General features: G+C 46.8%; 1 protein-coding gene across 1 annotated transcript in view; it reads right to left on the bottom strand.

Annotated features, from left to right (window-relative positions):
* LOC140734658 (protein-methionine sulfoxide oxidase mical3a-like) overlaps nucleotides 1-12860 on the bottom strand; it is a 285450-nt gene that overhangs the window by 16905 nt on the left and 255685 nt on the right. Inside the window, exons 37-38 of the mRNA XM_073058913.1 lie at nucleotides 10886-10936; nucleotides 481-549 (exon numbers count right to left, since the gene is read on the bottom strand). Of these exons, the coding sequence (XP_072915014.1) occupies nucleotides 481-549; nucleotides 10886-10936 (120 nt within the window). The remainder of the gene's footprint in view (nucleotides 1-480; nucleotides 550-10885; nucleotides 10937-12860) is intronic.

Here is a 12860-nt window from a genome sequence, read left to right on the forward strand (position 1 = left end):
ATGAACCAGGCGGTAAGGTTGGGGGTGGTGGTGAGAGATGAGATGGAGCTTAGGGCGGGGATCAAAGAATGGTGTCAGGGCACTGGTATTGAGAGCTGTGACAGAGGATGGTAGGGTTGGGGTGGGGATTGGGGCTGGTGGTGAGCAGTGAGATGGGAAGGAAGGGGCCAAGGGACAGGCGGTGCTATGTCTTGTTTCACTGAGGATCACTGTTAGTCTGGCAGAGTATTTAGATCTAATGACCTAACTGAATCATTTCCCTTCTCTCTCTGCCCCATCAGTCAGAAGCTTCCTGATGGGGGTCCAGCTCTCTATCTGCTCTTGCCTCAACCTCACTAAATCTCGTCCCGTATTGGGCGCGCTGTTGTGGATACAGATTTACAACTTGACCAGGCATCCAAGGGAACTGTACTGAGCCTCAGGGTTTGAAAACCCTACCGTGTGGTTAAGGTGACCCTCTCGGGGCTTGGTTTACGTTACCTCTGTCGTGGGCACAGCAGTGGCAGAAGGAAAGAGGTCTTCGCCGCGGAGCTCCAACAAGGGCCTCAACTTCAACCAGAGAAGTGAAAGAAAGGGAAAGCACAGGAGCAGAGTGTGAGAGGGACAGAAGAAGAGGGCAAAGAAAAGATTCTAATAATGAGAGGGCAGGAAACAAGCAGAAAGAAATGAAGGAAAATAAGAACAGAATGAGACAGTGCAAATGCCTGCAACAATCCAGGAACTAATGGCATATTCCAGGCATGCAATCCAGGGTTAAACAATCAAAGACTACGGGTACCCTTTGATAACAAGCAGCCTCCAACTTTCAAAACCTGAAGCGTAGTGTTCTCACTGAATCAAGAGTGGGGCAAGACCGAGGGAGAGAGGCAGAGCCAGGGAGCAACTCAGACAGAAACAAGAGAGGCGGGGAGGAATAGGAAGCATGGCTTGAGGGAGGAAAGGCACGTGCGTGCAAAAGAGTGAGGAAGAAATAGCAGGGGAGGGAGAGAGAGAGATAGAGAGACGAGATGAGGCAGTGAGTCAGTGTGAGAGAGAACAGTAGATGAGAAGAGTGAGAAGTGAATCCAAAAAGGTGAAGGAAAGATTTGTTGCTGATGGCACTGCCCATATATAGCTCAGATTATGGAGTGTTCTGCCTCTTTCTCTCATTGCCCTCCTGTTGTTGTTCTGTGTCATAATGGCTGGTTTACAACAGTAGCTTCTTTGGTCTTCAGCTTTTAGGGTTTGGGCTCTAGCTAAGCCGGTTTGGCAGCAGACTGCTTGAGCAGTGTAGAACCTAGCACGATGCTGAGTTAGGGAAACAAATTCCACAGTCAGGGAGCATCATGCAAGTCATGAGAACATCCACCAGTGCCCATGCTTAAACCGAACCAACACCACGGGACAGTCTGCCCAACAAGGAGAAGTGTTGATACAGATCCAAAGTCAAAGGGCTATGAGTGATGGAAGAGAGGACACAGTTAATTATTTAACAAAGAAATCATTTGAATTACATAAAGAGCATGCAATCAAACCAGCCTACATTTAAAACCAGGAGCAAACATACAGCTGGACTTTATCAGTGACTGTCCCCTCTAAGCGTAAGTCAGCCCATTAACAGTGACTGTTCCTTTTAGCAGTGAGCTATCCATTTGGCATTTAACCTGGTCAGAGGGAGCCGGGCTATCAATGAACCGTGACTCTCACATCACACTGAGAGTGATTTCTGCTCTCATCCCTCTGACTTGTAGATTCCAACTCTAGCTGTGCATCATCACCTTTAGTTACATGTCAAAGCTTAAAGAATGAGTACGGGTTGGCTATTGAACAGTAGGGACAATCGCAGCTGAGGACAGTTGTGGTTGCTGCCAACATCTGCGTGTGTGCCATTTTTCCACAGCCAATGATAGGGAGCAGGAAACCAAGCCAGACAGATGTTAAGTTCATGCAAAGAGATGTACACAGTGATAGCTAACAAAGAGAAGTGAGTGTGAAACCTACAGTCCACTCACTATTGTTAATATTACTGCTCCAAAGTCTAAATATTCAGGCTCCTGTGATGAAACAGAAAAATCAGGTAAAAATAACTGCAGAGTGCATCCTTTCCTTATTAAGTGCAACAACCTTGTCCCTCCAGTCTCTCTCCTCTGCCTCTCCTGTCACAGTTCTCTTCATCTCTTCCTATCGCATCCTGCCTCCCCCAGTCAGAACCGTCTCCCCATACACCCAACTCCCCTCAAACACCCGCTGTTTCCTCGATTCACACCATCTCCGTCACATCTGCTTCTCCCCATCACACCCTACATCTCTCCGCACTCTCCTCAACCTCTGCTTCTGCCCACCACACCCCTATCTTTCCTCATCACACCCTTCCTGTCTCCCTCCCACACTCTCCTTCAATCCTCCCATTTGCCTTGTCCCACGTCATCACACTCCTCAGCCCTCCACCCCATCACATCACATCTCCCCACCCTTCTCAGAACATTAGTATGGTCCAGCACCAGAGGCTTAACCCCAATAACCCTGCATCAACCTATCAAACAAGACATTGCTTCATTTTCAAATGTCCTTTGGGAGGCTCACCCGTCCTATTAGGTAATGCAGTGGTCCTGCCCCATCCATCTATGGCCATTAATATATATTCTACCTATTAGTGTCCATCTGCTTGATAACTAGTTTTTCTGTTTCTCCCCATTACTGCCCACCTCGCACCATCTTACTACCCCCCCCAACGCTGTCAGTCTCCCTCCACTGTTCGAACGTTGGTGGTTAAAAGTTCCACCTCGGTGACTGCAGCTCCACAACTTGGGTTGATCAAGTGCTGTATCAGTCTTGATAAACCATCTGTCTGCACTCTAATCCATTGCCCCGTAAGATCCATCCAATTACTGAGATTCCTGCAACATTCCCGACACAGAAGGCCTCCCTTTCAGTGTTCCTGCGTCAACTAATAAAGGAAAGGCCCTAGTACACCTTTTTAACCACCTTATAAGACCATAGGACATTGGAGCAAAATTAGGCCATTTGGCTCACTGAGTCTGCTCTGCCATTCCATCATGGCTGATTTATTATCCCTCTCAACCCCATTCTCCTGCCTTCACCCTGTAACCTTTGATGCCCTTACTAATCCTCTAGAGCCATCTATGACAATGAATTCCACAGATTCACACCCTCTGGCTGAAGAAATTTCTCCCTATCTCTGTTTTAAAGGTATGTCTTTCTATTCTGAGATGGGCCCTTTAGTTCTAGATTCCCCCAATATATGAAACATCCTCTCCAAGTCCACTCTATCTAGGTCTTTCAATATTCCATAGGTTTCAATGAGATCCACCTATTCTTCTAAACGCAGGGCAGGTTTAAACTTACTGACCTGGCCTGCTACTTCTAAGTGTTTGTTCACACACAATCTGAGATTCCTCTGTTTCTCCACACCATTACTTTGCTATTTTTGTGATACACTCCACAGTTCAGGCTACATCTTTAATTATGTAACAGTAAAATAAGGACCAAATAGTGATCACTGAGGACCACACCCCCTACCTCCCAGGTAACAGCTTACAGTCTCAGATACCTGTTGACCACTGTCTCTGCTTCCTGCCACTGAGCTAGTTCTGGATCTACTTTGCCTTTTTCCCTTGGATCCCAACAACGTTTATATTTTATGACTAGTGCTTAAACCCTTGCCAAAATCTATGTAGACTACATAAATCACATGGTGAATTTTTTGATGTAACAGTCAGGCTAATCAGACTCAACTTTTACTTAGCAAGTCCACACTGACTGTTCCCAATTAACCTCTGGTTCTGCAAATGCCACTTAGAATTGATTCTAAAAATACACCCAAGAATTAACTGTGTTATCCTTTCTGTCTTCTTTTTTTTTTAAAAACAATGGTACAACTTTACCAGTCTTCCCATCCTTGGTAGTCAGGAAAAGTCAAAAAAATTGTGTTTAGAATCTCTGCAGTTTCTCCCATAGTTCTTTAAATAGTCTGGGCTGTATTTCATCAGGCTCTGTTGATTTGCCCAATTCACAAATGCTAAAGCCTTGAACTCCTTGAATCGTTTAGTTAAGTGGCTTCTGTGACTGACTTACCTTTGAAAAACCATTAACAATGCACTGTCACTCTCAATTTAGCTTTACATATTTCTCTCTGCCCTTTTCCATAACTATGCCAAGTCTAACTAAATTAAGCTCACTGTTCTTTCCTTTGACGTAAATCCAGCATAGCAACCTCCCACCCCATCAGCTTGGCTTGCTCCATACTAATTATAAAAGTTATCTCCTTAGTGCATCTTTTGGAATTCTGACCTTCTATACCCCAGTGCATTCTAAGGTGCAAGAGGAGATACCATCTCCCAGAAATCATAAGGGTCCCAGATACCATCACCATGGGTAGGAGGTACCTGACAGTGCAGGTGACTGGGCAGTTTGAGAGGTGGGGCTACTGTCACTTACAAAGCAATGGTAATTAAAAGCCTTCTTAACTAGTCCGTTCTGCCTGCACCAGTCATTATATTTTAACTTTGACCCTGTTCTCTGCACGTATAGTACATGTGCCTATCCTAGACCCTCCAAAATACCTTTATGCTACTTGCCTCCACTACCATAGCAGTGTATTCCCAGTACCCATCACCTTCTGTGTCAAAAAAAATTACCCGCACATCTCCTTTGAACTTTTACCCCCTCTCGCATTAAAAGCATATCCTCCAATTTTTGACATTACAACTCTGGGAAAAAGATAGCGGCTGTCTAATCTATCTTTGCCCCTCCTAATCTTACAAACTTCTTTCAGGTTCCCCCTCTGTCTCTGCTGCTCTGCAGAAAAGAACCCAAGTTTGTCCAGCCTCTCTGTATATCACATGCACTCTGATCTAAGCAGCAACCTGGTAAACCTTTCCGAAGACTCCACATCCTCCCTATAATGGGGCGAGCTGAAATGAGGGCAGTATTCCAGATGCCGTCTAACCATAGTTCTGTAAAGCTGAAACATACTGTAGCTAGCTGAATGTTGAACTCGGGCGCCTTGACTAATAAAGGCAAGTGTACCATGCACCTTCTCTACTATCCTGTCCAATTGTGCAGCCACCTTCACGGAGCTATGGTCTTGGAAGAATTGTGTTTGCTTTCTCAGTGAATATCTCTAGTCCCCTTTACTACTTTTGAGTGGTCATGGGATTTCCAGGACTTAGTGGGATGTTTCACTTTTTTTCAAGGAGGCGTTTAGGACATCGTAAAAATCAAATAAATCTCTTCATGTGACAGAGCAGGAACAAGGTTCTGTTCTGGGAGTCTGGTGTCTGACATGCTAATGCTGTGACCTGCCCACTGGGTCTGAGGGACTGTAATCAAGCTGGAGATGCTGGTCTGAGAGAGGGCACTGACACTGGGCTGGTCATCCTGCCAGAGGATTTCATGGGTTTTGCGGAGTCAGTGTCGGAATCTCTCCAAACCTTGGGGTTACCTGCTGTAAGTAGTCCATTTCTCATAAGCATTTCAGGTCAGGAATCCTTACTGCCCGATAAATCATGAGATCTGTGTTGCGTTAAAGGTTATAATCTTCAAAATCAGTCTCTGAACACACTGAAATACTAACATTGTCTGCATACTGCAGCTCTGAGATGGAAATGGGGTGGCATAAGGATTCTGGAGCGGAAGTGGCCTATGTAGTTTCCTATTCATCCGTAAATTAGTTCCATTCCTGTGGAAGTGCACCATTATTGTGAGAAAGATGGAGCATTCGGCTACCACTGACCCTTGCTTGGTAATGCTGCTGGCTCACTGCTTAAAATCATACTTTTTAGCCCTTCATGAAGTAGGAAAGAGATGGTCTAAGGTGGGTGCTCCATAGGCCCCCATAATTGATGCAGTCATACTCTTTACTGTCAAAGAAGGGAATTATAGAGGTGAATCAGTAGGTGTGGCATTTCTGTTGCTTGTACAGATATGTGCCAGGAGGGAGACAAGGGAATCATGAAGACAGCGATCTCTGTGGTAAGTGGAGAGTGAGGGGGAAGTAATTATCCGGCCTCCAGCTCCAGTCTGCACCTCAGCTGCCACCACTGCAGGCCAAGACCTTCTCCTTGCTGTTGCTGGGTCCCCCGCTCTACTCCCCCACCACCACTCAACAACCCCTGGTCTCTCAGGCTCCTCCGTCACTTCTTGGGTCTTCAGAACTTCCATTTTCTTCCCACCCTACTTTCCCTGAACGCTCCAGTCCTCCCCCTCCTCTCTTACCAACTCTCTGATCCCAGCTCTAATCCCTGCTATGTCTTCACTATTCCCTCCGACCTTACCCTCTCTCTGAGGCAGTTCTGTCCTCAGTAAGGGCTTCACCTTTGTCTCCCTTCGCCCGCACCTCAGTGAGTTCCACACCCATCATGACACTGAGCTCCTCTGTCACCTTTGGCAGAGTTCCCCTCCCCACACTAATGACCCTTCTCCTGTTTCCAACCCTCCTCTTCTTGGACATCCCACTCTGGTCTCTGCCTGCTCTGGATCTTTACATCTCTAATTGCTGACAAGATATCAACCGGCTTGACTTCAGTACTTCCCTCTCCTCCTTGAACCTCACTCCCTCCACACTCTCTGCACCAATTCCAACCTTATCATCAAACCTGTAGACAAAGATAGTGCTGCTGTAGTGTGGTGGACTGACCTCTAGCTTGCTGAGGCCAGGCTCCAACTCTCAGAAATTTCCTCTTACACATCCCTTGTAAAGGGCCCCAATCTGGATCATCAGAAAATTGTCTCCGGCACTATCACTAATCTCATCAACTCTAGAGAACTCCAATCCACTGCCACCGAACTTATAGCTTCCTTAACCCACACTGTTCGTTTCTACCTCCTACCCAAGATCCACAAACCTAATTATCTTTGTAGGCTTATTGTTTCTGCCTGCTCCTGCCCTACTGAACTCATGCCTACATACCTTGACTCTATTCTTTCCCCCTTGGTCTAGCCCACTCCTACCTATATCTGCAACATGCTCTCAATCTCCTCACTAGCTTTCTATTCTATGGCCCTGACCGGCTCATTTTCACCATGGATATCCAGTCCTTAGATACAGACACTTCTAACCCCCATCAAGAAGGCCTTACTCAACCAGTTCTCCTTCAACACTACCCTCCTTTGTCTGGCAGAACTGGTCCTCACCCTCAACAATTTCTCCATTGGCTCCTCCCACTTTCTCTGAACTCAAGAGGTAGCCTTGGGCTCCTGCCATGCCTCCTCCCTCTATGGAGATTCAGGGCCCCAAACATATTCTTCCAGGTGAGACAACACTTCACCTGCGAATGTGTTGGGGTCATCTATTGCACCCAGTGCTCCCTATGTGGCCTCTGTATATTGGTGAGACAGTGTAAATTGGGGGAGTTGCTATTGTATCTAGTGCTCCCAATGTAGCCTTCTCTATATTGGTGAGACCTGACATAGATTAGGGGACCTCTGCTCCATCTGCCAAAAGCGAATCTCCTGGTGGCCAACTATTTTAATTCCTATCCCCATTCCCTTTCCGACATGTTGATCCATGGCCTCCTCTTTTGCCACAAAGAGGCCACTCTCAGGGTGGAGGAGCAACATCTCATATTCCATCTACATAATCTCCAACCTGATGGCATAAGCAATGATTTCCCCTTCATTTAATTTTTTTTCTTCTCCTTTACCACTTCTTCTGTTCCCCACCCTGGCCTCTTACCTCTTCTCTTTATCTGCCTATCAAGACACCTTTTCTTTCTTTCTTTTCTCCCATGGTTCACTGTGCTCTCCTATTAAAATTCCTTCTTCTCCAACCCTGTACCTTTCTCACTCACCGATCACCTAGTCTCCTCCCCCTACCCCAACCTTTTATTCTGGTGTCTTTCCCCTTCCTTTCCGATCCTGAAGAAGGGTGTCGGCTGGAAACGTCGACTGTTTATTCATTTCCATAGATATTACCCGATTTGCTGAGCTCCTCCATCAGTTTGTGTGTGCAGCCATGATTGAATGGTGGAACAGACTCGACGGGCTGAATGGCTTATGATCATAAGGTGCCGGTGTTGGACGGGGGCTGGTGTAGCGCAGTGGGGTCGGGGTATATAACAATGGGGTCTTGTGCATGTGCCTCTGACTAAATAGTGCCAGTCACGTCAAGACCGGTCATACCTCCCATCTGGCGAGACACAACTCTTCCCTCTGTAGTCGCCATTGGGATCAGTTCGTTACACCGTGGGACACAAAGCATTGTCTGCAAGCTCAGAATGAAAGTTCGCGTTGGCTACATCTGCAGCCTCCTGGGTTAGGGACGCCTGTACTGACATGACCAGTGCACTGATTCTTTGTTAGAATGAATTGCATGGTCATGAATCACCGAGATGTTAGACCAGCTCACCTTTTGTGATGAAAGCCACTCCTCTCTGGTTCGGCCCTCCAAAACAAGCAACCCACTGTTGCGTTCTTTAAGCCCTGCCCATTGTATCCCTTGCCTCTCACCTCTGCTGCCAGCTCTTGGTGAAAGGCACTACATGACTACACAACACTAGCAGTGGGAGTGGGGTCAGGAGCAGAGTGGGGAACAGGGTCTGGATGGTGGGAACAGAGATCTGGCCTATCCAGATAGCATGGAAAGCTGTTCTACAGGAGAGTGGGAGCAGCCACGGACAGGAGGACATTCAACAGGCAGAGATTCAGGGATGGGGATTTGGGGAACGAAAGGTCAAGGGGAAGGTAAGCAAGGAGGAGGCAGTGGGCAGGGGTATCTGTGCCTGTACACATGCCCAAGACCATGCAGCTGTGTGTACATGGGCATTGAGAGGAGCCTCTCAGCACAGAGCACAGTCTGATTCCCCCATTGTACAGAGCTCTATGCTGCTGGATTGAGGTCCTAATGTGTTCAGCACAACCAGATTCCTCTTAATCAGTCTCAGAAACTGAAACAAAAACCAGCAGATGCCAGAAATATGAACTAAAAATACAAAATCTCAGAAACGGAAGGTCAGGTAGGATCTGTAATAAATGAGGTGATTATCTCAGATTAGTGATCCTCGAACTTAGGAGTTTTGGCCTAAAGCATTAACTTTCTCTCTGCACAGGTGCTGCTGACCTGCTAAATATTGCTGAGATTTTGTCTTTTTATTTTGTTTTTCACACCCCTGCCTTCACTGCTTTCCAAGCTCTCTCACTGTTTCTTCCATTTACACTCTGTCTTTTCCCTTCCTGGATTTTTTTCCCTTAGTTTCCTAGCATTCTGCAAAGTTACTTTAACCTTCCAGGCCTGGTTAAGGCATAAACTGTCTGGACTGTAAGGCCCTATTCTCCCCAATATTGGCCCTAACATTCCAGGAACCCACAGCTTCGCATTCAGTTGCACTGTCCTCCTATTCAGTGCGACACAGGGAACTGGAGCTTCAATTGAAAATGATTTCTCTAACTTTCTGTAATTACTCCCCTCCCCCTGCTCTCTTTTATCATTTCCCATTCTGGCTCCCCTCTTACCCCTTCTCTTCTCAACTGCTGGTCATCACCCTCTGATGCCCCTTCTCTTTTCCCTTCTTCCATGATAACAAATTCCACCTTTTTTAGCTCTTCACCTTTGCCACCTATCACCTCCCACCTTTTCACTTAATCCTTCTCCCTGACCCACCCACCTCCCCTTCAGCAGGTCTCACTTACCACCTGTCAGCTTGTACTCCTTCCCGCCCCCCACTGTCTTATTCCCTTTCCTTTCCAGTCCTGGTGAAGGATCCCACCCCAAAACATCAGCTCTTTATTCCTGCTTGACATGTGGAGCTCCTCCAACATTTTGTTTCTGTTACTCTGGATTTCCAGCATCTGCAGAATCACTTGTGTTTAGGAATCTGGAACTTATGAAATTTGCCACCTTTCAGGTCCTGTTTCGTAAGCCCTTTCCTATCTCTTTAAAAAGAGTCTTCAGGGCATTGTCCCTTTCATTACTCATGACAATCGTACTAAAATGGACCAGAATTTCTGCTTGTTTAGCTATCCTTCCCGAGGCTTCTTCAGCCACTCAATGAAATACTTCAACCTGGTATCACATGAAAGCTCACCTTCGACTGCAGCAGTGCCCATCTGTTCCCCCTAGAAGAGAACTTCCAAGCACAGTGGCTCCTTTGACCCTTCTCCCTCCCTATATCTCTGAGCCACAGTTTGGTAGCCAGGTTAGACACCCAGGGGGGACACTCTCCCCCATCGGTCCACGGAACGGTGGATGTCCAGGGGAGGGAAACATCCTGAAGCTCGCACATGACAGAGGATGTGCACTCCAGCCACATTACCGTTTGTTAGTTTCCATCGCTGCAATAAAATCCCCCTACCCAACTCAGCCCCCTGCTTCGTGCTCTGCAGAAGTGGAACTGTTGTGGGGGCAGCTGTCTCTGGGACTGGGCTCTGCCCCATATACTTATTACTTCCTCATTGCTGTTAGGCTTCACATCTATCTTGCCAGTTAACATTCTGTTACTTCCCCCTCTCCCATTTGTCCCTGCTTGCCCTTCATGACGTGACTTCACTCCCCACTCCTCTCTTTTCCTCTGCCACCCACATTCTCCTTCATTCCTCCCCAGTCCAGCCCCACCCCCCAAAGAAAGGAACATATGCACAACTACTATTTATCGGCATGGAACTGGATTCAAACCAAAGCTCTTCCTACCATTTGCTGCTTGATTACATGTTGAATAATTTTTAATCATTGGTTTTTAATCATATTTTTAAATCATTGACCAATTCCCCCTCTGTCTGTCCGAGAACGCTCACCGATATACATGAGCCTGTGCAAGGGCAAGGAGGCAGATACTCTAACCTCACCCAGCTTAAAAGAGGGTGCAGTCAAAGATGCAAGTGAAGAGAAAGCCGTTAGAGAGGAAGGTGAAGGTTAGCAAGAGTGGGGAAACAGAGCGACAGCCATACGTACCACCCAGATGCAAGTCGAGGATTTCACTGTAACTAGACTCTCCCCAATAGTCTATAATAAGATTAGAAAGAGTTACTGTACAATGCCAGGCAACACGCAGTACAAAACATGCATACACACACCCCTACACACGCACACAGGAGCTGCTCGAGGGGTGAGCCAGAACCCAGACTTTCAGCGGGAGCAACGCAGCACCATCCGGTGTGGGGTGCCACCGTCCAGCCTAGATTTCACTTGCAGGCTTACTTTGAGCAGTAATTTCACTGGGGTAAACCCCCGGGCTGTCGAATACCCGTTCACCCATCGGCTTTAGAGTGAGGAATGGCAAACCTCTTGAGCAGCTTCATTAGACAGAAACTGTGCAGCAATGGAGACAGTAATCGAATCTGACAAAGTAGGACAGGCCCAACCAGAAACCTTTTGATTATCAGAGACCCAATGCTCACTGCTGAGGTAATTTCAGAGAGTGCTGGCTCAGGACAGGACAGGAGATAGCAGTGATAGACAAAACAGCTGGAGAGATGCCTTTTAACATCCAGCAAATCTAATGGGCCATTGATGAGTCCGAGCTTATTTTAGGGCGGAGGGAGGGGTTAAAGGAGCCAGTGGAGTAGCTGTAGAGGGTGATAGGAGAACTCGGTGGGAGGGGGCCATTCATCGGGTTGTCCTACAGGAAGTATGCTCAGTAAATAATGATGAGCAAAACGGCACTAATTAAAATTTTTTTTAAATAACGAACAACAAAACTAAAACACGGAAGTTAAATGTTGCTGTCCCCCCTCCATGTGTAGGTGAGATACAGCTCAGGTTGAGGCTTATCGGACACCAGCTGCTCAGGAAGCCATTGTGCTGGGATCAAGGTTATTAACGGCACAGGACCTGGTGACGGACTCCAAGCTGCTGATGTAGGACTCCACAACCACATGTTGACAGGATCCCTGGTGAAGGGACAGAGAGGCTAGAACTCCTGCTGGATACATGCTCCTGGCTGGTGAGCACTGAGGGTCAGAGTTTGTATTAATCCTTTGGGAGATGAAAGTAGATGGTGAGAATAGCATTCAGTCCCCATCATTACTTACTCTGAGAGGGCAGTGGAACCAATGTTGGGTGAATGTGTTCCCACCACATTGTTGAGGAGTTCTAGGTATTAGATCCAGCAATGAAATTCTAGTGATAGAATGGTGTGTGAGGAGAGGAGTGTAGAGTGGAATAGCTCACCCTTGCCAGGTGTGTTGTTCAGTCTAAGGGAGCTGGGGCAAGGAAACCATTAACTGCCGGTCAGCCCACAGTCAGTGAGGATGACCTCAGAAGCACTGTGACTGACCCCTGGAGGAAGTACAAAGGTCTCTGGCAGGACACTGGATGACCTTTCACACTCCCCTAGAAAGAGCAAATGACCCTGGGCAGACCTGCAAGTGATTGGAGGAGTGTAGAGGTCATCCTGATCAGCAGTTGATGCTCACCCAAAAATAAATTGCTGGTGCAAGGGTTTATATCTGATTCCACTGAGTGAACAAGTGAAGCTAGAAATGTCTGTATTTGATTCAGAATGTAGTGAGTGAGTTTAATGGGATTATTAAATCAGATGGAGTAGAATTATTTTCAGGCATTTTGAGATTAATCCCAGAGTAATGATTTGGAAAAAACTGTGATTAGTTCCAGAGAGACCGGTTCTGGAAAGGACTATGGTTAATTCCATTGTAAGTGATCTGGGAAAGATGGTGGTTAACCAGTGATATAGGAAAGATCATTGTTAATTAGAGTGATCTCGGAAAGATCATGGTTAATCCCAGAGTGATCTCGGAAAGATCATGGTTAATCCCAGAGTGATCTCGGAAAGATTGTGGTTAATCCCAGAGTGATCTCGGAAAGATCGTGGTTAATCCCAGAGTGATCTCGGAAAGATTGTGGTTAATCCCAGAGTGATCTCGGAAAGATTGTGGTTAATCCCACAGTGAACTCGGAAAGATTGTGA

The sequence above is a fragment of the Hemitrygon akajei genome, chromosome 10, assembly GCF_048418815.1.
Source record: "Hemitrygon akajei chromosome 10, sHemAka1.3, whole genome shotgun sequence".
In the NCBI taxonomy this organism is placed as follows: domain Eukaryota; kingdom Metazoa; phylum Chordata; class Chondrichthyes; order Myliobatiformes; family Dasyatidae; genus Hemitrygon; species Hemitrygon akajei.